The sequence below is a fragment of the Salvelinus namaycush genome, chromosome 16, assembly GCF_016432855.1.
Source record: "Salvelinus namaycush isolate Seneca chromosome 16, SaNama_1.0, whole genome shotgun sequence".
Taxonomy (NCBI): domain Eukaryota; kingdom Metazoa; phylum Chordata; class Actinopteri; order Salmoniformes; family Salmonidae; genus Salvelinus; species Salvelinus namaycush.
The window spans coordinates 14,022,595-14,048,519 of record NC_052322.1 but is presented as its reverse complement, the minus strand read 5'-3'; the positions used below and the strand labels follow the sequence as shown (position 1 = coordinate 14,048,519).

General features: G+C 43.7%; 2 protein-coding genes across 2 annotated transcripts in view; both read left to right on the top strand.

Annotated features, from left to right (window-relative positions):
- The first annotated feature begins 5,546 nt into the window (after window positions 1–5,546).
- LOC120061020 (desert hedgehog protein A-like) lies at window positions 5,547–11,682 on the top strand. Its single transcript, XM_039010506.1, has 4 exons — window positions 5,547–5,770; window positions 6,137–6,564; window positions 9,692–9,953; window positions 10,197–11,682. Exons 2-4 carry the CDS (start codon window positions 6,253–6,255, stop codon window positions 11,051–11,053), a joined length of 1,431 nt encoding a protein of 476 aa, XP_038866434.1. The 5' UTR covers window positions 5,547–5,770; window positions 6,137–6,252; the 3' UTR covers window positions 11,054–11,682.
- A 7,898-nt stretch (window positions 11,683–19,580) lies between these two features.
- Window positions 19,581–25,925, top strand: part of LOC120061017 (histone-lysine N-methyltransferase 2D-like) — a 43,695-nt gene continuing 37,350 nt past the window's right edge. Inside the window, 13 exon segments of the mRNA XM_039010501.1 lie at window positions 19,581–19,629; window positions 20,010–20,121; window positions 20,523–20,734; window positions 21,046–21,161; window positions 21,534–21,696; window positions 21,883–22,054; window positions 22,335–22,449; window positions 22,728–22,906; window positions 23,114–23,427; window positions 23,628–24,496; window positions 24,904–25,053; window positions 25,303–25,423; window positions 25,697–25,803. Coding sequence (XP_038866429.1) covers window positions 19,581–19,629; window positions 20,010–20,121; window positions 20,523–20,734; window positions 21,046–21,161; window positions 21,534–21,696; window positions 21,883–22,054; window positions 22,335–22,449; window positions 22,728–22,906; window positions 23,114–23,427; window positions 23,628–24,496; window positions 24,904–25,053; window positions 25,303–25,423; window positions 25,697–25,803 — 2,679 coding nt within the window.

Genomic DNA, 25,925 nt, shown 5'->3' with positions numbered 1-25,925 from the left:
TTCCTGACAGCCGGCCGTTTGAAGTGCGTGCCAAAGTGCATTAGGGTTCTATTCTTCCCGCTGTTAGCTGGCTGGCAACACAGAGCTGCTCACAGGAAAAGGCGAGACTTTCGTGCTAATCAACTGATAGTGGAGGTCACACTGTCCGTTTGCCACGGCTGGACTGGCGGCAGGCGGACCCTCACCCTGCTAGCACACTCTCGGCACACTTCCTTCACACACTGGACTGGCGGGCTGGTAGACTGGCAAAATGGCAGGCCACTGATCCATCGATACGTCCATAAGCCATCAGTAAAACACATGAGCATCTAGTAGAAGTGGACTGACGTTACACACAGTAAATACTCAGGACCCTGATTCAGCCTAGTCTTGGACTACAAAGTTAAAGATTCACCATTGAGTATGTTTTTTTTTTTTTTTTTTTTTTTTTTTAGTACAGAGCTAGGCTTAAATCTCTGCCTGGGAAACCAACCTTTAGAATGACACTTAGAACCCTTGAGGTGGGTAGCAACCAACTCCTTCAGGGGACACCTTGCCTGATGTCAGCGATCTAAACGATGAAGCCGTGTAGAGTGTGGTCATACATAGGCCTACTGTATGGTGTGGAGGACAGCTGCATCTGGTATAGTAGCAGGTATAGATAGAGCTCTATATGACTGATTGTTAAAAGGTAATAGAAGTATGCATGATCTCCGACCTGTTTGTTTGGGCCAGGTGTGTGTGTGTAGTGCATTTGGAAAGCATTCGCACCCTTTGACTTTTTCCACATTGTTACGTTAGCCTTTTTCTTAAATTGTTTTTTTACATCAATTTACACCCCATAATGACAAAAACACATTTTATTTTTAATACATTTGCAATCACATTTACATAGGTATTAAGACTCTTTACTCAGTACTTTGTTGAAGCACCTTTGGCAGCAATTACAGCCTCAAGTTTTCTTCGGTATAATGCTACAAGCTTGGCACACCTGTATTTGGGGAATTTCTCCCATTTTATTTCTGAAGATCCTGTCAAACTTGGTCAGGTTGGATGGGTAGCGTCGCTGCACAGCTATTTTCAGGTCTCTCCAGAGATGTCCAATCGGGTTCAAGTCTGGGCTCTGGCTGGGCCACTGAAGGACATTTAGAGACTTGTCTCGAAGCCACTCCTGCATTGTCTTGGCTGTGTGCTTAGGGTCGTTGTCCTGATGGAAAGTGAGTCCTGAGTGCTCTCAAGACGGTTTTCATCAAAGATCTCTGTACTTTGCTCCGTTCATCTTTCCCTCGATCCTCACTACTCTTCCAGTCCCTGCCGCTGAAAAACATCCCCAAAGCATGATGCTGTCACCACCATGCTTCACCGTAGGTATGGTGCCAGGTTTCCTCCAGACGTGACGCTTGGTATACAGGCTAAAGAGTTCAATCTTGGTTTCATCAGACCAGATAATCTTGTTTATCATGGTCTGGAGTCTTTTAGGTTCCTTTTGGCAAACTCCAAGCGGGCTGTCATGTGCCTTTTACTGAAGAGTGGCTTTTGTCTGGCCAATCTACCATAAAGACCTTATTGTTGAAGTGCTGCAGAGATGCTTGTCCTTCTGGAAAGTTCTCCCATCTCCACAGGAACTCTGGAGCTCTGTCAGAGTGACCGTCAGGTTCTTGGTCAACTCCCTTACCAAGGCCCGATTGCTCAGTTTGGCCGGGCGGCCAGCTCTAGGAAGAGTCTTGGTGGTTCCAAACTTCATTTAAAAAAAGGAGGCCACTGTTCTTGGAGCTTCAATGCCGCAAACATTTTTGGGGACCCTTTCTCAGATCTGTGCCTCGACACAATCCTGTCTCTGAGCTCTACATACAATTCCTTCGACCTCATGGCTTGATTTTGCTCTGACATGCACTGTCAACTGTGGGACCTTTCCAAATCATGTCCAATCGAGTTTACCACAGGTAGACTCGAATCAAAATGTAGAAACATCTCAAGGATGATCAATGGAAGCAAGATGCACCTGACCTCAATTTAGTCTCATAGCAAAGGGTCTGAATACCTTATTTCCATAAGTATGTTTTTATTTTTAAATGTGAAAAGATTATAACCTGTTTTTCGCTTTGTCGTTATGGGGTATTGTGTGTAGATTGAGGAAAATGTTTTATTTAATTTTAGAATAAGGCTGTAACGTAACAAAATGTGGAAAACGTCAAGAGGTCTGAACTTTCCGAATGCACTGTATCTATGGTGAGTGGAGGAACTGTGCTGAAACCTGGACTCAAAAAAGAGATTCACATAGCACATTGGGGGCAATGAAACAATGGAAGCCCATTCATTTTCAATGAAGTGGGCGGGGAACCCTGGGGAGATGCAAGCATGGGCGAGGGACGTGAACAGGGCGGGACCAAAGTTGGAATAACCGGAACTTTATTAAAATACTCTGGTCAATCACAACGTATGTCAATTGAAGCTCACTATAGTTTCCAGACCCTACTGGATTGGCAGCTGATACTTAGCACTACCTAGCATGCTTGCTAGCACCAACATGAGGGAAAAGCAAGCGTGGCTATCCAAATTTACTCGTTAACCCCATGCGGCCTTGTTACAAGTTCAAACAGTGGAATGTTGATTCGGCCAATATAAATCCTTATTTTATGATTTTCAATTTGAAGTGTCATTATTTCTATATAGCCTACACTTTCTCGTTCTGAACTACTTACATGAGTGCGACGGGTGAGGCTTCGTGACAATGGACACACCATCAGCCGCTCCGCCAAAACACCAGCTACCCGGTTAATGCTGGCTCTTTTTGAATCAAGGCCTTAAACATGTTTATGTACACATGACACTTGACCACGCGTTGCTTTACATATACACTGTGATTAGTGGGTTCTTTAAGGTGAAGGGCATCCAGTTTACACACAGAAATCTAGCTTCACTGTAGCAGCCCTTTCTGTCTTGCTCTCCTACACACACCACCCTGCCTCTTCCTGCACTGATAACAGACAAGGGTGAGAGACAGTATGACGGGGTGGTGATTCAGTTTTAACGAGGGAGCCAGGGAGTACAGTGTCAGCTCCTTGACTCCCGCCCCCCCCCAATGCTGGCTGACACACACACACCAAAGTACACACCCCTCCCAACGGCCTCTGTCTGAGGAAGTGGATCCTGCAGTGTCTGTTCAGCTCTAAAGAGACAAGACCAACATTTCTTTAAGATGTCAAAGCCAGCATTGTTCAGAAAACATAACTACTGCTTTACAGTAACTAGATTACATCACAAAGTTATGTTTGAGGAAGTCTTCCTGAATTACTAATAGCTTCACGCAAACCAGAAAAACGTGACGATGTGACATGATTGTCGTTGTCTTTGACTGTGAGCTCCATGTGCAACAGACCCATTGGAGATTAAAATAAAGATGGGGTAGTCTGTCCCTAACCCAGGTTGAATCCCAAATCAAATTCTATTTGTCACATGCTCCGAACACAACAGGTGTTCACAACCTTACCGTGAAATGCTTATTTACAAGCCCTAAAACAACAATGCAGTTAAGAAAATTGAGAATAAAATATTTACTAAATAACAATGAGGCTATATACAGGGGGTACCGATACTGAGTCAGTGTTCAGGGGCACAGGTTAGTTGAGGTAATTTGTACATAAAGGGTCTAGTTTTGCACAAAGGTAGTGCACTATATCGGGAATAAGGTGCCATTTGGGACACACTCCCTGTCCTCCTGGCAGGAAAGATCTCGTTTTCTGTGCTGTGGCTGTGCAGGAAACTCAGCCATTCACCCAGCCATATACTCCCATCCTGAACTGGGCTGGGGGAGTGATCAAGCCTGTTAAGAGCCAGGAGGAGGGAGGGCATAAAAAATAAAAACGAATAATAATTACTTTATTTCCATCTCAAAAACACACAGATGTTTGCTTCCTTCCTCTCCCTTTTAATGTCTGATGAGATGAAATCACTTTTCTTTTTGCCAACCACATCCTCTTCCCCCAAAAAACTATCAATATCGCTGATTTGTTTTGGTTCATATGAAAGGAGTTTCTTCTTTTGATTGAGCCGGACTGTAGCATTCCCTACACTTGTCATTATGTACTGTGATATCTCTCATAGGCGCGTCTCGGCCTAGACGGCCCAGCCCTGGACTTTCTTCCATGTTGATCATAAGGACAGGAAGATGGAGTTGGCAGTCCCCACCTTTCCATTCCTTCAACATCTTCTCCAACCTTCCAACCAACGTCCCTTGCGTTCCCTCTTTGGCCCGTAGCGCCATCTCAGTTTTAGTCTCTCATATCCATTTGACAATTCAGAGAAATCACAACTGTACTATATTCACTATTATGCTGTGACTGTTTGTGTGATTTTATGTAATAGGTAACAATGTCTCTGTATCTGGTTGAAACAACCTTTGCATACCGGGAAAGAATGAGAGGCACATGAAAGTGATGTATCAATATCTATGGGGTCATACACAATGTGTCATAGGCTAAAGGGCTCTCCTAAAAGACTAAATTGTTGTTAGCGGCAGCACAGGGCATTATAGTACAGCCAGTATAATGTATCCACTGGCAAACAGTGTTCAGGAGATTTTCCAGGAAGCTGGAAGGATCTGGTAATGACACACTTTGGCCTCTGACCTCTAACCTGTTCATTTAATATTCTATAAATAGTAAGAGGTATCAGACTCGTAGAGATACAGATACTGACATTTAGCGTTTCTTAATCACCCCTTTCATTGTGACAATATCGTTCCACTTTTTATGACTCTCAAATCCCAGCTATTGTTCTGGATGGATAAAAATAATATGCTGGTAGAGCCAGCAGTGGCCGGGGCCGGGCCGGTATCTTGGGTGAGCTGGGTTCAGGGTCTGAGGAGGGCTGGGGGGCCACAGTGTCAACCTGGGTCTCAGAAAACAAAGGAAGGCAACTCTGGAAGTCAGAGAGAGACAGTTGTGTGTGTGGCAGATATAGGACGGGAGTGACTTTCTCCTGCTCTTACTTAGGCTTTCTGTAATGGACCCTCTTAACCTTCCATCTAGGCTATAATAAACCAATAATAGAGTGATAAGTGGTGGGGAATCCCTCCAATGAGGGACAAAAAGCAAAAAGCATATCAAGTTTATAGGGATATCAGGATGCTTATTGATGTCGGAAAGTTAGACATAGAGTTTTACTTCAAATCTAACAAACTGGGTAAATGTGTAACAAAGTATATTTTATTAAGTTATACAAATAGGAATATGGTTAGTTTATTGTTTAAGTCATTTCTATCCGATGATTGTGTTAAATGTGTTGTTGAACAAGTAGGCTAGTAATCCCACTGGTTAACCTCTCCAAATGTGCGTAATAAGTTACCAACATCACCATAATGCGTACGCCTATACGAGGTTATCTTCATCTCTGCCTCTAGTGGGGAAAATCCCAGACACCTACTGTATAACAACAAAGTCCGGCAATAACGTAAGTGGGCTAATCATGTATCGCTTGTAAAGTTGAATTGGAGGCGTGTGCTTTCGAAGTGGGAGAGCGCATAGGAAGGGAGGGCAAACTGGTCCACACACTAATAAGAACCCAATGGCTGGGGCACCGCGGACAGGAGCGCTTCAACGCGACACGAGACACAAGTAGACGGACAAAACCTCTCGAGGTGCATTGCTGAAGGCAGGAATGGGATGAGATTCAAATAATGCCACTCGGAGAATTCGCAGGGCAGATATTTCACAGAGACGCAAAAGTGAGGTGCAAGTCAGGTTTGCGCATCGCTACTGAAGTGCCCGGGGACTGGAGAGAGAGGCAGTAGGTAGGGTGGCTGGACGCACGAAACACCTGCTTGGTAACAGGTAGCCTACCACCAAAGACGGATAAGGATGAGATCTATTTATTTTTCATGAATTGTGAACAGAAAAGGATAAATTCTGGAAAGAAATTGTTTAAGTGCCAAATTATTAGGAGAAGCAATTAACAAAACAAACTACATTAGAAAGATAATTTAAAAAAACATACAGTAGTGAGTAGAGAAAATGTATTAACTATGAAGTTAATTTAAAGGATCAACATGGGTTTTACAGAAGAAGTTAGTTTATATCCTTTCGGTGTGGATTCTGATCCATAATGGCCAACCTTGCTCTATAGAAACATTATAACTCCTTTACATCCCATGATCTAGAATGGACCACCACCAAGATTTGACCACCATCATTCAAATGCTATCAGGTGCCTGAAGCGGGGCTTGCTCAGTGGGCACGGTAGGTCACTGATACTAGGGACCCAGACCTCTCCCCAATGAAGGTGTCCTCCTGGTGGGTAAGCCTGGCATGGCTTGGCCTGCTCGCCATCTACACATGGAGCTCCCTGGTCCAGGGGTGCGGGCCAGGCCCTGGGTACGGCTTCCGCCATAGGTCCAGGAAACCCACCCCCATGCCTTACAAGACCTACTTCCCCAAACTTTCTGAGAACAACCTGGGTGCCAGTGGGAGGTCAGAGGGCAAGATCACACGCAACTCAGAACGCTTTAATGAACTGGTGTGTAACTACAACCCTGATATCATCTTCAAAGATGAGGAGAAAACCCTTGCTGACCGCTTCATGACCAAGGTAAGACTGGTTCTTCAGAGACTGGCTCAGACAGTGTGTGTGTGTGTAATCGTTAGCCAAGTTCAATTATCTGATTGTACACAAAGTGTAACTACTTCTGTGCCCCATGGGATCCACTTGGTGCCCTTTCACTTCATCCATGTTGAAGACTGTGTGTACAGTAAGTGTGGTCAGTATAAGGTACAACTGGTTCAGACTTCAGACAGTGTGTAATGGTTAATCTAGTTCAATTATCTCCAGGTTTAAGTTTGATTTTATATGACATTTACTGTGGGATCACTTCCAAGGTCACAGACCCACTTGGTGCACTTTCCATTGACCCTTGTAACTCACTGGTCACTCGTGACTGTGTGGCACTGGTAAAGTAATGTAGTTAGTATTAGACAGGCCAGTAGGTCCTTATCACAATATCATAGATAGAGGATACTCCTTCAGTCCAGGGAAACTGGTTCCTTGTGGCAGCTCATAGGGGAAATCCCCCTGCTGGATGATTGATTAACTACAGCAGGTAGTTGTATACACCGATGTATGTGTTGCTCTATTCTCTAGTCTGATAACTGGTTGTTAAATGAACATCAGTTTATCTACATGTCATCCCTACATTTACAATTTTAATTATCCCATGAAAAGTTGATCCAATAGTGGATTTACTGTCATGGCCTCCGTATTAGACAAGTTACTCACAGTATTTTGATGTGAACTTCTTTTTCATCAAATAGATCCAGTTCTGGGTGTCCATTTTTTAAAGTTACACTTCCCCTCTATCTTAAGATGGGGGGGGGGGGATCAGGATGTAATTTAATATGACTCTCTGGAGAATGCGCTCCAACTCGTGATCATTTCCCCTTAATCTTTAACCAAAGTCTTTGTTGCTTGGTAATAAAACGATTCCTCTGGTTCCACTTGCCTGCTCTGTGTGTGCTTACCAGGAGGGATTCATAGGTGAGGCCAGGCATGTAACCTTGCATAGTGTACATTAGCGTCAGGTATGCAGTATGAACATTAAAATATTATCAGGACTGGCGAACAGGAGTTGAGACACAGTCACAGAGACACAGTCACAGGAACACAGACCTCTCTCATATCTTGTATCTGACCTCTTTAGAATATCAAGGAAGCCACAGTGTGATGTTGGTATTTTGAGTTGAGGCCGTGGAACAATAGACATATTGTCATTGCTCTCAAATGGCTGGTAGACTCTCCAAAAAAAAGGATTCCAAAGAGGTTCTGCGGCTGTCCCCATAGAAGAACCCTTTGAAGAACCCATTTTGGTTCCAAGTATAATTCTACCTGGAACCAAAAGGGTTCTACCTGAAACCAAAAGGTGTTCTTCAAAGGGTTCTCCTATGGGGACAGCCGAAGAACCCCGTTTGGTTGTAGATAGTGTATTCTCAACTTCTGATGTCAAGTGAGAATTGATCAATATAGGCTACAAGAGGCGTGGGATATTTAAAGCATACAATAGGCTTTCTGTAATCTTCAAACTAGTTGTCAGAGTCTTAAAATGCACCATCATTACTAACATCAATACCATCCTTCACAATTGAGCATTACAACGTTTCTTATCCAAGTAGGCTACTCTACACTGGTGTGGTGATGCTTGGAGTCCTTTGTTCGCTCCTGACTGGTTGTATATGATGTGAATCTATGTTCCTTCCTTTTTTTGAATGATTGTACAGTATTTGTGATGGAAATCTGTGGTCCAGTGTGTGCATGCCCTTCTGATGCCCAGTCTGAGGACCAGCGTGTGTATGTGTGCATGTTCCTGTGTGTGTGTGTGTGTGTCTTCGTCAGTGTGTGTGTGTGTGTACAGTATGTGTGCATGTGCCCCTCTCTCTGACCAGATGTGAAAGACGTTCTTTGTGTAGGGTTTTGACACTGAGGGGTCGCCTATACAAAATTCTCGCCTGCTGAAGTAATGGCACCGTCGGAAAAGCCGACTATTGTAGTTCAATAACAATGAATCGCCTCTCTTCAACGGCATGGCGAGAAAAATGTAGCCAGTTTGTTTTTTGTCCCTCGTTCTTTTCTCACTCTGGCTGTCACATTCTCAAGTGCATGCCCATACATTCCTCCCCTCTCTCTCTCTGCCCTCTCACTTAGTCTGAACCTGGCCTCCTCGCTGTTCAGCGTCTCTCTTGCTCTCTGACTCTGAAATATGGTTAAAAAAAACTCTGTTCCAACTTGCTGGTAATTGGGACTTTCAGGAGCCAATGCGTAAGAGCCTCTTAAATAGAGTTAGCCTCTGACATGACATCTCGCAAACTGCTATTGTGTGACATTCAAACATAATACAGTATGCATCACTGGGTGTAAGAGTCATGATGTTCACATTTCTGATCAAATGTCTCAAAGGTGACACAAAGACATCATGACTAAAACCTTCTGAACTAGAGGACGGCCTTGATTATTCCCTCACCCTGCAGAAAAAGGCCAAGGAATGTTCTAGAATGGCTACAGTAGCTTTGTGTTCTTATGCTCTGATTGTTTGAGAAAGGTTGGAGAGGGGTGGCAATGGCCTTTACAACCACTGAACACAGGAGAGAAAAATCTGATGATGTCAATGGAGACAAACGTTACCAAAGTTATTCTATAATCTAGGCAGAAGTGATAGGAATACAGTTAGTTACTGAAGTGTTGTTGTATTTGGTATTGCTTTACAAGGGGTTGAATGTGACTGTGTGAAAAGTCACAGTGGGTGAGGTAGACAGAGGGCTCACAACTACGTTCGGTCTCAAGCAGTTCCTTTTCTCTCGTTAATGAATGATCAAGCCAGTCTCTGTTGCCTCAGCTCTAAGGGGTTTCATACATGTCGATTGTCCTGGAGTTGCTATCTACATGACGCTGAAACTACTCGTCAATAGCCTAGTAATTCTCATGAGAATATGAGGGCTAATTGAATTGAAAGTGGTCATGTTGCAAATAAATTACTATTGACATACAATAACTACAGTGTATTTATACTGTATCAGCATATTCTCTACTCTGTCAGTGTTTATTTTTCAAACTAATACAGTATATAAGTGTTGCTCCAAATAAACCCTTACTCTTATCAGTAGCATTGTCTTGAATAGTATCATATTTTCTTAATTCAATGCCTCTCCATCCCTCTCTCCCTGTCCCCCAGCGCTGTAAGGACTGCCTCAACAAGCTAGCCATAGCGGTGATGAACCACTGGCCTGGGACGAAGCTGAGGGTGACAGAGGCCTGGGATGAGGATGGCCATCACCCCCCTGACTCTCTTCACTATGAGGGGAGGGCCGTGGACATCACAACGTCGGACCGCGTCCTAGACAAGTACGGCATGCTAGCCCAGCTGGCTGTGGAGGCTGGCTTCGACTTTGTGTACTATGAGTCCAAGCACCATGTGCACTGCTCTGTCAAAGCTGGTAAGTCAAGTGGGTAATAATTGGCATATTTAATACGACAGACATCACCATCACATTTCTTGTGATTTGCTTTAACATGTACACTATGATATCTATTCCAGCCATTTCCCCCATACAATCATATATTATATATTAAGATTAATATAATAACATTATTCATCTGAATCTTATTATATCACATCAAGGAAATAGTGTTTCAGTCATCTGAAGCCTTTCTCTACTGACTTGGATTCCTCCCTTCAGATCACTCAGTGGCAGTGGAGAAAGGGGGCTGTTTCCCCGCCTGGGCCTGGGTGAGTGTAGCCGGAGGCGGACAGAAGACCCTGGCGTCCCTGGAGTCTGGAGACAGAGTGTTGGCCCTGTCTGAGTCAGGACACGTCGTCCTCAGCCGTGTCCTTCTTTTTTTACACCAGGACCATGAGAGCAGGTCCACTTTCCTCGTCCTGACCACACAAGATGGCCACCGCCTTGCCCTTACTCCCCACCACCTGGTCTTCCTGGCCCCCCATTACAAACTCCACCACAGTGAGTACCAGGCTCGGTTCGCCAGTAGAGCAAAACGGGGAGACAATGTACTCGTCCATGGAGCAGACGGTCGACTACAACCATCTCGGATCGTTTCGATATCACAGGAGGAAGGGATGGGAGTTTACGCACCCCTGACTGAACACGGCACTCTGTTTGTGGATGGGGTGCTGGCATCCAGCTATGCACTTATAGAGGACCATAGACTGGCACACTGGGCGTTTGGGCCTCTGAGACTGCTGCTCTCGGTCATCCAGCTAGTTCGGGGGGAGGTCACACAGGGGGCGCATGTCACAGAAGCAGAGAGAGAGCACACGAAGACGCCCACTCACTGCAACACTCACCAGAAGAGCCTGAGAGTTTGGGGGAATCAGAAACTCAGCAGCCCAGGCGTGTATGTGAATACAAACACTTCCGACAGACAAAGTAATTGGACCTCTGTACCCATAAACAGAGACATTGAGGGAGGGAACTGTGACTCCGTGCGAGATAAAGTTCTGAGTGTGCACTGGTATGCTAGGCTGCTACACCGGCTTGGACAGATCTGTCTAGACCCGGAGACATTTCATCCCTAATATAAAATATACTGTACTGTTACATTTACACCATGTCCTACTGAGATACATTTCCACTAACGCTCATATTCTTTTGCCCCATCTCTTACTGCTGCAACCCAATTTTAAACCTTATGCACTGAAAGGGCGTATTTGCATCTTACTCACCGGTATTTGCATTGTAATGTATTTATATATTCACATTGTACCTCCTCTTTTACATTCAGTAAATGTGTTAACGGTTGTTTGGTTATGGTGACTGAAGAATCGGCCCGTCTTCAAAAGGTAACGCTTAAAATGTGTCATAAAATGGTTTTATACGAGTTCATTCCTGAGAGAAATGAACTCGTCATAATAACTACTGCATCAGCATAAAATGTCTATGTATTGTCAAGAATCCATTGTATATGTATCTAATTAAGATAACATCTATAAGTCAACAGACAATGTGGTTTTCCTATTTACTTTATCATTCTAAAACAATGAGGAAATATGAGTATGTACCAGAAACAATCAAATATTTATTTTTGTACTTTCTGAATCATAATATATAAATGTAGCAATTTATACAAAACGAAAATGTAAAACGCAACATGTAAAAGTGTTGGTCCCATGTTTCATTAGCTGAAATAAAAGATCCAAGAAATGTCTCTCAAATTTTGTGCACAAATTTGTTTACATCTCTGTTAAGTGAGTATTTCTCCTTTGCCAAGATAATCCATCCACCTGACAGCTGTGGCATATCAAGAAGCTGATTAAACAGCATGGTCATTATACATTATTGGCCCCTTGTGCTGGGGCCAATAAAAGGCCACTCTAAAAAGTGCAGTTTTGTCACACAACAATGCCACAGATGTCTCATGTTTTGAGGGAGTGTGCAATTTGCATGCTGACTCCAGGAATGATGTTAACGTTTTGAACAGAGTGCCCCATGGTGGGGTTATGGTATGGGCAGGGATAAGCTACAGACAATGAATACAATTGCATTTTATCGATGGCAATTTGAATGCACAGCGATCCTGAGGCCCATTGTCGTGCCATTCATCCGCCGCCATCACCTCATGTTTCAGCATGATAATGCACGGCCCCTTGTCGCAAGGATCTGTACACAATTCCTGGAAGCTGAAAATATCCCAGTTCTTCCATGGCCTGTATACTCACCAGACATGCCACCCATTGAGCAAGTTTGGGATGCTCTGGATCGACGTGTACAACAGCGTGTTCCAATTCCAGCAACTTCGCACATCTATTGAAGAGTGGGACAAAATTCCACGGGCCACAATCAACAGCCTAAAACTCTATGCGAAGGAGAAATGTTGTTCTACATCAGGCAAATGGTGGTCAAACCAGATACTTACTAGTTCTGATCCACGTCCCTACTTTTTTTTTTTTTTAAGATATCTGTGACCAACAGTATTCCTAGTTATGTGAAATCCATAGATTAGGTCCTAATTTATTTATTTCAATTTTATGACTTCCTTATATGAACTCTGTAAAATCTTTGAAAATGGTTGCATTTATATTTTTGTTCATTGTATTTGAATTATTATAACTATAGCCTTGCTTGTTATTTGTTATAGTGCCTTTTATTTAACAAAACAATCATGTATTATTTTGTAATGTAAACCCTGCAAAACAATAACCCTGCTTGTGAATGTAGATTCTCTGTTAAATCTTTCCGCCTCTGCTAGGATTTGGGTTACAAATTACATGTACCGGAGACTACATGAAAAACTAGAGAAATCTGACCAAGGCCTATAGTCATTTTTGGAGATTCCGAACTACAGTGGGAGCTATGTCTTGGTGCCTGTTGAATGTAGCAGAGCGGGTTAAACCTCAGACATCCAGCAGAACTGTTGGCGTAGTCGACAGTAGTTAATAAGAAACCCAGACAGACTTAATATTCTCCCATGCTGACCTCTCTCTCTCTCTGTGTGTTTATCTTAATCATATTCTCCATCCTGGCTCCTGGGAAATGGAATCTCTATGTTCCAATTCTCCAAGTATTTTACAAGTGTATGTGCAGCTTGTTAATAGCGCATGTAGTACCAGTGAGTTGTGGGTTAATTTTTAAGTCAACTTTTTATTCTCCTTTGTACCATGAACAAACCAGTCCCTTGTCTTATTTGTCTCATTTATTTACCTTGAAATGTTCTCTTCTCAGCTCCTTTATCCTCACAGCGTGCGCGCACACACACACACACACACACACACACACACACACACACACACACACACACACACACACACACACACACACACACACACACACAGTGTATATCCCAAGACAAGTAATACAAAAGGTTACACACCCCCTTGTGGAGGACCTGAAATCATGCTTGTGGATTACATGTACTTTACAGTCTTTTTAGCTATTGCTCTTATACCTGTGTAATAATGCCATAATTACACTAGTAATTTGTTATTAATAAAATAGGAATGTACATAAAATGCAGTAATTTAATTGCATAGCTCCATCCTCATTTAGCCTCATTCTGGATACCCAATAAATGCACTCTAAGATGGACCTAGAAGAAGGGATAGCCTAACTGTTGAGAGCGGTGTTTGTTTTGGAAATCATAGAGAGAGCGAGAGAGAGGAATAGAGTAATAGGGTTGGGGGAGGTAAAAGGCGTACGAAACGAAATAAAAAGGAACGAGCTGAATGTCATTGTTCTGGTTAGCGTTGGGTAGCAGACAGCTGTGGAGGTATTCTATCCAGGGGATTATCCTTGCAGAGATAGAAGGGGCAGATGGGAACACACAGACCGATCAAATCAGACCAATGGGAGAAGCCCAATAACATAATACCACCCACCTTTTACCATTGTTGACCAATCACAGCACAGTGTCACAGATTATCACAGAATCCCAACCAGTCCCGGCCTTCCAAAATCCAATCCAATCCTGCTAAAGCCGAATGGGAGTTTGGTAATCCAGTCAAGGCCACCAGTAGTAGGCCTATTTTAAAACAGCTTTTTAGTTATGAAAACCAAACCAGCACAACCAACTAACCGTTACATGGTTAGTTCACAACGGGGCGGCAGCTTAGCCTAGTGGTTGGAGCATTGGACTAGTAACCCAAAGGTTGCAAGATCGAATCCCCGAGCTGACAAGATCTGTCGTTCTGCCCCTGAACAAGGCACTGTTCCTAGGCCGTCATTGAGAATAAGAATTTGTTTTTAACTGACTTGCATAGTTATATAAAGGTAAAAAAAAACAAGCAAACTGTTCATCTGATCTGAGAGAATAGCAGGTCTTTCAATAGAACGTTTGACAGCCTGCAGTGCAGTGATTTAGGCATATTCATTAACAAAATGGACAGACATTTTCAATAATGAATGATCTGGGTAAAATTCAGTATGGTGAATGGCTATGGGACATGTACACGTTCCTGTCTTTCATGTGACAAAGCCCATGTATCAGGACTCAGGAGTGAATGTTGAGACATGTTTGTTGCATTCAGTGTATGTGTGTTTGTGAAGACCAAGATATAGCATCAGGGCCAATTTGATGCACACATCCAGAAAAGAGGAATCAGTGATGCCTATCTACCTAGAACTCAGTAGAGGAAGGACCAAATGGCCAGAATAAGCATTCTGGATGGGCTGAAGACACTTATTGGTCCAAGCAGGTAAATTATAGCCAAGAGGGAGTTGCAGTGAGAGAGCACTTGATCATTCATACTTGGAACTAAGTGAATGGGGCAGAATTAGCTTTCTCCATCCTGTTCATGGACAAGGGCATGGTAGTGCATGGCCAGGGTACAGGAATCACCATGGAGATGCAGGCCATTATAGGCCAGTGCTATCGGGACAGTAGCATACTGGGACTCTGGGAGGAGTGAAGGGGTCATTCAAGGCAAGAAGCCTACCTGGAGAAGTAGGATTTAATCTGAGTATCAGCGAGAGAAAGAGGCAATTATAGCATGTGTGGAATACAATAACGTCTCAGACAATGAGCCAATGTATCTTCCTCAACATATCCAAAGCAATCACATTCCATTATTGTTTCACGTGGTCTTCAATACATTTCCCACAACGTGCATGGACATTGACCAGGCGCAGTTTTGCTTCGTGTTTAGTAATTGACATTGGTCTCAGTCAGATGATCTGACATTATGGAGTAAAAATAATGGCTTCCAAAATTTCGTCCCACGCCCTTTAAACACATTACTAACCTGCCACAAACACCGACTTCTATTGTAAAATTAGGATAAACTATCCACTAAAATATTATAATCCTGAAAAAGTTAGATATATTGTTGGCTTTGAGCTAACCTAGCTAGCTATACAGCCAGCAATTTGTTGTTGCGCATGCAAATGTCCTCCCTTGCAGACTTGAGATGTTTGTTTGACGTTGTTGTTATTAGCTTGCTAGCTGCTAATTTAGCTAGCCACTTGACGGAACACACTCGTGTGGATTTGTTCAATGAAGTCTAAGTGAAAGTGATCCAGACAAGAGTAGCTAGCTAGCTAACGTTCAAGGCGTCAAGTGTCTTAAACATTGTTTCAAATATTGCCTGAAAGTTTAGCAAGCTAATAAATCGAGATATTGCCTAATTGTGGATCGAATATCGGATGCAAATTTACTGTAATCTCCGGACCAGCAAGCTGCTGAAGCTAGCTAGTGTCGTTAGCCAGTTACCTAATTTAGTTAGCATCAACTACTGAACATTCTCCACCTATGTTTCGGAACATCGATATTCATTGTGCATTTTCCCGGAGGATTACAATTGCAGAATTGTCGACCATTGCTTTTTGTTGAATTATTTTCATAGCGTTTTAGCAACTGTATCAACTCTGCCTCTCCAGCTCCGACCGTGGCTGGCTAGCTGGCTAGCTAAGCTAGTTATCCAGCCTGCCGTGCCACCCGCTGTGCACTTCCCCCACTCACCTCCTTCTCCAGCCGGGTAGCTTTGGCTAGCCCGCTAAGTAAAATGAGACAATCATCAACTATTTAACTGTGTAGCCTGCTGCAAAATGGATTGTAATCTGATGTATGAAGACACAACCATCACATTGTAAGGTGAGTTGTTTGGTTGAATAACTTAACAGCTATTTGACGAATCCATTTCCCTGACCTTTAATGCTAACATTAGCTAACTAGTTGATTAAGGATGGCCAATCGCTAACTACACTGACTAAATTAGCTGACTATAACTACCGCTACTTCGACTAGTTAGCAAACGACTTGAATTTACTCTCTGCTAACCTAAGTTAGCTAACTAAGTTACATGCTTAGCAAGATAACTAAACATAGCTAGCTATGTTTAGTTAACTGTTGGCCACCCTTATTATTTCAACTGCGTAGCTAGTCAACTCAGTGCCGTAACGTTAGTTGGCAAGCGACCTATCTTGTTTCCTAGTTAGCAGCTATGTTCATTAATCATGTAGCTAGTTTACCCAACGGTTAATTCAAACAACCTTTGGGGTTGCTGTTTTGGAAATATGAATTGTTGATTTTAGCTAGTAGTTACCTATCAAGTGGACTCAAGTGTGTTATTCTTGGTTAACTAACGTTAGGCAGGGTCATTGTTTGGCAATAGCTAACTAGGTCATAAATCAGGGTCCATTCAGACAAGCTAAGGTTAGCTGGTTAACTTGCTACTAGTAGTTAGCTCGGTGTGCTACACGAGTTTCGTTCTAAACGTTAATAAGTGACTGAAATACGCTGTAAACGGAATAGGTAATCAACTAATTTAGCTGTGTCGTTGTCGGTGGCTTTCAGTTCTGTGTTTATAGTAATCATAGTGATCACTGATATATTCTAGCTAGTTATTGGCTTGGTTACAAAATGGCTAACTAGTTACATGGCCACCCGTTACAAAAGTCACAATACAAGATACGTCTTATTGTATCCTATACTGTATATTAGGTAGCAGTAGAGCACTAACAGTCTCTTAGGGAAATGGACCAGTCCGCAAAACACAAATCATTCTGCGTTATTCCAATTATACAATTTGATATACTAGTTATATGTGCTTACCAAGTAACTTGCTACCTCAACTCCACGATGATTTCATCCACAGAGTTGCTCGCAGATTAGTTTTTTAAATGAACCTCTGACTCCTTCGATTTGCTATGTAGTCGATACTTAAATGTACACTGTTAAACCTTTACCGTGTAGCTATGTTTGTCCTCTGTTGCGTGGCTTTCTTTGTTAGCTGAAATCCATACTTTTTAATTAAACCTTGATCAAATACAACCACCGACTTTCCCCCCTCATTGCTGTTGATCTAAAATGACAACTCAACGCGAATGTGCATGTGCCAATTGCATCTCAACAAGGACTCAGCCAGTAGTTGTATTTGATTGTTTTATTACAATGTATGTATTTCTGCTAACAAAGGCGTGCAACAGAGGACATAGGTACACAGTAAGGGTTTAAGATGTACGTTTCGAAGTATCAACTGCATAGCGCACGCTCAACTCCGTGGATGAAATGATCATGGAGTTGAGGTACTTGGCAAGTTATGTGCCTACTTCATGTTGATGTGCAAATTGTAGCCATCTTCCTAATTTTCATTGCAAGAAGATGTGCAAATTGTGATCTAATTCTGAACACAACCAGCTGCACTGGAATGAGCAATACTGTGGCTTGCTGTAATAAACACAGGTATAGCCCTAACACAGGGATTTGTGAGTTTGTCTTACAGTAGACCCAATATAGTAAAACAAATTGATGAATGGGATACGCCAAACACAGGAGGCTGCTGAAGAGAGGACGGCTCATAATAATATCTGGAATGTAGTACGCTATCAAACACATGGAAACCATGTGTTTGAGTTCTATGCTATTCCGTTCCAGCCATTACTATGAGCCCGTCCTCCCCAATTAGGGTGCCACCAACCTCCTATGACTCCAAAGCCACACATCACTACATACAATTAATTGCACATTACATAAATTATGTGGAGGCGAGGTACATTTGATTAGTTGTTCACTTCACAGTAGAGAAGGTTAGGACATGGATATGATTTTTATTTTACCTTTATTTAACTAGGCAAGTCAGTTAAGAACAAATTCTTATTTACAATGACGGCCTAGGAACAGTGGGACAGATTTTTACCTTGTCAGCTCGGGGATTCGATCTTGCAACCTTTCGGTTACTAGTCCAACGCTCTAACCACAAGGCTAACTCCTGCCCAATTAGCTGACTAAACTGCAATGTTGAAGGAAGTTTCTGATGAACTCCACCAACGGAGTGGAGCAGAGACCAGGCTTTGTGAAATTCAGCTCTGACTACATTGATTCGCCCAAGATCAATAAATGTACATTATGAAAACACTAACCATGTACCTATGTTTGTCCTCTGTAGTTACGTGCCTTTCTTTGTTTTAAATCCATACTTTTTCAATAAAATACAACCACTGACTGTTTCCTTGCTGAGATTCAATTGGCACATGCACATTTGCGCTGAGCGTTATGTGATTGTTTGATATCTATACTTTTTCAATAAACAAAGGCACAACTACAGAAAACAAACTAACTGTTGTTGGGTTAATTTGGGCTGCAGCCATTACTGGAGGTGGCATAGTTGTGTGGCTTCAACTCTCACTAAATATGTCATATTGCTACATATTGGAAAATGTAGTCTACATGGTTAACAAATCGATTACTCAACAGTGTAATATTTTTTCACTGTACCTTTAGTCCGTATACTTTTAGCGGAACTCTGCTCCACAGTGGTATGGCTTCAGCACGAAATTGACACTGTTGCAACAGGAAGTCATGTACACGGAAGTTGTATTTTCTTTGTGTATCTCGGTTTAGGGTTGTTTTATTTAAAGAAAACAACATTTTAAGTTCCTATATTTTGTTCTTTTTCATACATGACTTGTGCGGGTTTGGATTATGTATTGCTGGCAAAACAAAGATTGAAATGTCTTCAAACATTTCTAATATATTTAGCTAGTCACCGAAACGCTATTTTCACGCAAATAGTTTGCGAATCCCGGGTAGCCAGCTAGCTACTTGGTTAGCAAGAGGGCTATCAGTTAACGACGTAGCTGGCGGTTTCAACTACATTTGAGCACATAAACAGCCATATTCATTCCGATTGATTGGATCGCGGTCAATCGATGACGTGTATCAAAATGATGCATTTAGTATCCCAATGCAAATAACTAAAGGTTTGTATTGAATTAGTTATTTTCCTACGAACGTTAACTAGTTATATTTAGACGTCTCTCTTGGATTTGTCAGTCGTCTGAGGTTATGAGATAGCCAAAACAGCCAACTGACGTCGGCTGTCTATTTAATAATCTAGCTATTATAGCTACTGCAACAATGTGAAATATCGGGCTTCTGCCCTGCACAAAAGGAAATTGAGCCTCGCACGATTTTACGATTGGAAGTCCGATAACATAACTGTGACAACCGGTAGTTGTTGGTTTTTCCCGCGTAAGAATATGTAGTAAATCATGTGCATATGTAATGTTATTGTTTATTTTGGTATATAATAACGTGGCTTGCCTCTAATATAATTCAGTGACTTTATTGTTTGTTTATGTTTCAGGTCTCTGTCAAGGAGATCAGCAGAGGGGATGGACAAGCCGAAATCAAACTGCGAAGAAAATGTCTCTGATCCGACAGGTACAATGATATATGTGCTGTGGTCAGAAAATAGTAGTTGTTGATAATTTGAATCATTTTCAACTACACACATTTGTTTTATTTCAAGGCTTCACAAATGTATAATGTCAGTTTCATTACTTCCTCTGCAACTATTCTCCAAGAAATGCTAATCTAGCTTCTATAATGTAGGTGTTATTGAGCAGATTTGATTTATTAGAACATGAATCAATAGATATACCAGAATTAAATTGTCGTTGCACATTTTTTTGTAATAGATTTTCATACAGTAGCCTGTATAGGAATCTTCTTCTCAAAGGTTATCAGAATGCCACTTACTTTAAAAAGCAATATCCATTGATAAAAAAACATGTGGACTAATGTTATGATTCCTCACCCAGCTGATGAAAGCGCCCCTACAGAGCAGCCAGTCCCCTCAGAGGGGGAGTCTGAGGCCCCTTCTGCTGCAGAGGACACGTCGGACACTGCTGCTGCCACTTCCAACACACATGTGTAAGTCCATTTTTAGATGTTTTGGACATTTTTTTTCTTCAACATTTCAAATGACATTTATCGGCACATTCCAATACCAGTCACACACCCAGATGACATTCTCCACAAAGATTTTTAGAGTAGACTCCCATTGGTCTGCTAAGAGGTGATGAAACTCGTCAGATCATGAGGGCCGTAGTGCACTGCCCAGCATTACATGGGAGATGTGAAATCAGAGGTGTACTCCCAAATAAGCTTTGCTGGATTTAAGTTGTTAATGTTGAAGTATAATATGGAATGTAAAAGTATTGAAGTTTGAAGTGAGTGCTATAGTCATTTTGCTTCTTGTTGACCTGCACATTATTCCTTTTTTGCATCCCCTTACCTGCATGTTATTAGTCTGACACTGTCTGTCTGCACAGGGAGAGCAGCGTGAGGGCTTGTGCTCTCTGTAACTGCGTGGAGCGCAGCTTGCATGGACAACGGGAACTCCGACATTTTGGGCCATCTTCCTCCCGGTCGGCCCTTGAGCCCGCAGCTTCATCACTGCCAGGGCCTGGGAACGATGACCTTTCTTCCATCGGATTCTCCAACTCCGACGCATCCTGTCTGGCAGCACAGTTGGAGGACAAAGGTGGGACTCCACACATCACATTTTTATTTAGTTTTACTGAAACTGTTTTCTTGGTCAGGTCTTCCTTGAGGTAGAGTTCTTTTGACCTCAGTGGGATTAGGAAAATAGAGGCTTAAAAAAAGGGGGGGGGGGTGTGGGGGGTGTTACTAATATGTTACCCACTGGGGAGCTTGTACACGCAGTGCAGTTTACATAGTAAGTCTATCTCCAAACCCATATTATAAGGCATTTTACAGAAATTCCAATTATTGATCAGAACAGAAGCCAGAGACCATACAGGTGTAGTATCTGATTGTTAATGTGTTGAGCAGGGGGTTGCTGGGTGCATCACTGGTGTGCGCTGTGGTCAGATGGGGTGAAGCAGGCGGAGGAGGCTGAGGAGGAGCTGGAGAATGTGGACAAGGCCGTCATCTCAGGGACACAGCGGGTAAGTTGACCACTCGTAGATGACAGAAATGACAAATGCCTTTATAGATTCCAGGACTCGCTATATAATGTTAACAACATATAATGTTAACTCCACTGAACACTGATACAAAGCTGTGCAGGGTTCTGGGCTGTTCTGGGTTCAGCTTAGTGTAACATAGAATGTACCTGCCATTAAACCTGCAGGCACCTTCAGTAATGTTTTTCAGAAATTCTTAGGAAAGGAAAAACCTGCACTCTCAATAGTATTAAGAAGTACAATTCATTTGAATGCTGTGGTTCTATATTCTCTCCTCTAACATTTCTTTGTTGTAGCTCAAATTCTTCCCTCTAGTGTCTCACCCTTAACGTTGTCTCTGAACCTTCTGTTTAGCTGTGTGAATATTGCAAGCGTCTGGGTGCTACCATCCGCTGCCATGCTGAGGGCTGCTCACGGTTCTACCACTTCCCCTGCTCTGCTGCCAGCGGCTCCTTTCAGTCCATGAAGCTGCTGGCTCTCCTCTGTCCAGAGCACATAGACAAGGCTGAGGAGATGGGTAAGGACACCTCCCAATGTTGAGGTCCAAAGCCCCAACTCGATCATTAGGTTATGCTCTGTAACTGTGAGGTACAGTATGTGTGTGTGTTTGTGTGTGATTTGGTCACTCGATCGTTTGGTTGGTGTCTGTATGTGTGGTCACTTGATCATTTGGTTGGCTAACTATGGTTTGTCTGCCTTCCAGCGGGTGAGGAGGCACGGTGCGCCGTCTGTGACTCTGCCGGGGAGCTGCTGGACCTACTGTTCTGTACGGGCTGTGGGCAGCACTACCACGCCGCCTGTCTTGAGATCAGCGCCACGCCCATACAGAGATCAGGGTGGCAGTGCCCAGAGTGTAAAGTGTGCCAGACATGCAGGTGAGTGTCTCCTTGCTGTCCCAATGGGTAATCCATTTTTGAAATGGAAAAATCGCTCTCTTTTTACATATACACTTCTTTTTTTTGTTCACTGGATTGATGTGCCCTCTGGGAAACTGTGAAACCATCTACCCACATGCTCCAAATTAGTAGGGGCAGGGGTTTCCCTGATCATGGGACTTTTTCAGGAAAACACTCTGGGCTGTTCTAGTCTATTGCATCTTAGAAACAATGCATACAGCTGTTACTGAATCAAATCACGTTCTCTCTCATTTTCCAGGCAACCAGGGGAAGACTCTGTGATGTTAGTATGTGATGCCTGCGATAAGGGCTACCACACCTTCTGTCTCCAGCCAGCCATGGTCTCTCTTCCCTCCGACACATGGAAGTGCAGAGTAAGAGTGTGCTGAACCGGAGCTGATATTGCTACTCCTGCCGTAGTCTCCTCTGTTAGGAAAGGAGATTGCCCTATAATTGAAGTCCTTACCCATGTGTTGACAATAAACACATATTACTGTAAATGGTTAAAGTTATTCATCTGTTTATTTGGAGGCTTTTTAATGACAATTCTGTCAGTTAAAGTATGAATATGCGAGAATATATCGGAAAATAATCACTGTGTGTTTCCTGTGTGAATAACCTCTTTAATTTCCCACGGTGTATCCCCCATCAGAGGTGTCGGGTGTGTACGGACTGTGGTGCTAATGGTCTGACGCAGCCCGGCTCGGCCCAGTGGTTTGACAACTATGCCGTGTGTGAGGCCTGCCAACGTACCCGCAGTTCTACGTGTGGCGTCTGCGGCAAAGTCTCGGAACCACCAGTCACTCTGCCGCGTTGTATCACCTGCAACAGGTAAGTCTACCGCCTCAGAAGGAATCAATAAGTAAATCAATCAATCGAAACGATTTAGAACGCCTTTCTCATCGAGTTAACAAAATATTTGACAGTAACCCGGCCTAGACCCTCAGCCTAAAGAACAGCCGCAGTCATTGCTAACTTTTTATGTAGAATTTGTCCCACCTTTGTTCATTCTTGACCATTCCTCTGTCATCGACCTAGGTGGGTGCACAGTGAGTGCTCCTCTACGTCGGAGCCACCTGAGGAAAAGTGCATCTGTTCGCTCTGCCGAGACAGAGAGCCTGCGCCAGACCCTGTCACACAGACTGACGGACAGACGGACACAATGGAGATGCAGCCCACAGAGGCGGGGTCTGAGGTGACGATAGAAGGACGGACGGACACCGTTGCCGAGATGACAATCCAGACGGACGCAGCAGCTGAAGTTCCGATGGAAAGGCAGACGGACGTGTCTGAGGAGGTGACGATAGAACAGGCGGAGACCAAGACGAACGAGGAGGTGCCCATGGAGCTGGGTAGGTTGACTTGCCTGTGTTTTGTTGATGTTATACTTGATAAAAGGGGAGAGTTAACAGTTAGCTCCATCTCTGAAAGAGTGGCACGACAAACTCTACCCGCGTTCTTACCTAAGCCATCCAATTTTTTGTGGCGCGCGATAAATGGTAGTACACAGAGTGCATGATGGGAGTGGTGAAGCTGACTTTCTTTTCAACAGGGACGGAGGCTAAAGTGGTAGAAACGACTGAGAGCACCATGGAGGCGGGGCCTCAGCTGGAAACGGAGGTAGTCCCTACAGAACAGCCCATGGTCCAGGCTGAGGTTACAGAAGAATGTCAAACAACCGAACAAAAGGAGGCTCCTAGTTTACCTGTGGCTGTTGCGGAAGAGAGAACAGAGGATGCTTCCAACCAGATGCCCCATCCCCAGGTCAGCTATGTCCCTGTCCTTGAGTCTCCGGAGTCACCAGAACAGCAACCACCGCAGTCACCAGAACCAGCACCAGTAGTGCAGCTCGGCCCTGACCACAGAAAGGAGAAGGAGAGGGAGGAGGAGGTCAAGCCCTCAACAGAGCAGCAGTCTACACAGGAGGAGGAGAAGATAAGCGGTGAGGGCATGTCTACCACCAAGCCATCCATTTGGGACTCGCCAGAGTCACCGACCCCTCCCATGCAAGAGGCGGAGCATGTTTCCATGGACACAGATGAGGCTGGGCTAAAGGAGGAACGCTCAGGGTCTCCCATTCCTCCTGCTCCACAGGCCGACACACAGGAGGCTGCTCCTTCTACTGTGGACATGGAGGACAGGGGGACTCACTCTGAGGAGGAGGAGGAGGAGTTTGTAGAAGAAGAGGAGGAGCAGCAGGGGAAGGAGGCAGACGGAGAGGGTCATCATAGTCATCACAGAAGGGTCAAGATCAAGCAGGAGCCCCAGGACCCCACGGAGGAGCAGGAGGAGACGAAGCCTGATCAACTCCTCCTGGATGAGATGTCCAACCAGAGCCACCAGAGTCACGGGGACGAGAGCAGCTCTGGCTTCCTGGGCTCCCCGGCCGAGAACGAGGCTGAGGCAGAGCCTGACGCACAGGTACTTGGGGCAGACACATTGACGTTTATAAATCACGTTTAAAACCTCACCTTTTTAGCTTGGCCTTTTTTTAAAGGGAAATCTGCAGTTCAAACAAAAACAAAGTGTCACCCTGCTACTGTTTTGGTAAAAAGCTGAGGGGTTGGAGAAATGTAACCTCTCAAATTCATGGACAGAGCTATGGATACAAGGACTGACCATCCAGTCAAAGAAATGGATGTAGCAACCGCAGAGTGCCCTTTTAATCAGTAATTTTGTTGTTTTAGACATCCATGGAGTTTTATGTTTCTATTTTCATCCCTTTTACTGCTTCTCGTTTGCTTTTACTGTCATTTTATTGTTTTACTGTTTAGTGTGTTTTGCGATTTTAAACGCACTTTGAATAAAGCTCGATTTTGATTTGACAGCTGTCCATGGAGCTTAGCCTGATGCCCACCGGACGCTCGCGTTCCGACTCCCTGCTCACTGAGACGGACGACTCGCTGCCCTTTGACCCCCTCAAACCAGACGGGGAGAAGAAGAGGAGAGGCTCTCCGGGACGCTCCCGGGTCAAACAGGTATGGTCCAGTAACAAGTCGGTGTCCATAGACAATCAACACTCATTCAAAAGTCTAACTCTGTCATAGGGCTTTTGTTATGATAGGCCCATTTCACAATGATGTTGAGGTTACAAAACTGTCTCTGCCAAATGTTCTGTGTTATATGTTGGCCAATGGCTAGATGCAGTGGTCTTATTCATCAGTTCTAAAACCTGTCAGTTATTGTATGTGATGAGGTACTGACACGGTTGGTGTTGGTCTTTTCAGGGGCGGGGCAGCAGCAGTTTCCCGGGGAAGCGGCGCCCTCGCGGTGGTGGCGGTGGGAGGGGCCGTGGTGGAAGGAACCGCCTCAAAGCCATGGCCTCCTGCATCGACGCCTTCCTGGTGAGTAAAACCGATCGACGAGACCGAAACATTCAAATGTAATTTATTCACTAACTCGCTCACTCTCTCACTCACTCACTTCATTATGTCATCAAATGTCGACATTGAACCTTACCATAGACACAAACCACAGCGGCAATTTGTCACGGAACTCTAGAATGTTTGGAACTTGATCTCTGTCTAACGTTCATTCGATACAGATCACTTGATTGTAACTTGATATCAGAATGTGATTGGCTCTCTATGTGTTATTGCTTATCCCAGCTGAGCATGACAGCAGCAGACACTGGACTGAGTAAGGAGGAGGAGGAGGGGGAGGAAGATGAGGCTATGCAGAACACGGTGGTGCTCTTCTCCAACACCGATAAATTCGTCCTGCTTCAGGTAATTCTGGTCTCATGCTTTTCAGTTTGATATTTTTCCAGTTCCCCTTTGGCATGTACCATGTCAGACAATCTTAGACATTTTTAAGCATCTTCACTGTAACCTAAGCTGTCTGTGTTTTC

Coding starts and splice junctions, on each gene's coding strand:
- LOC120061020 (XM_039010506.1), top strand. CDS start 6,253: ATGAAGGTGTCCTCCTGGTGGGTAAGCCTGGCATGGCTTGGCCTGCTC. Junction 6,565..9,691: donor CTGACCGCTTCATGACCAAG/GTAAGACTGGTT, acceptor CCTGTCCCCCAG/CGCTGTAAGGACTGCCTCAA. Junction 9,954..10,196: donor GCACTGCTCTGTCAAAGCTG/GTAAGTCAAGTG, acceptor TCCTCCCTTCAG/ATCACTCAGTGGCAGTGGAG.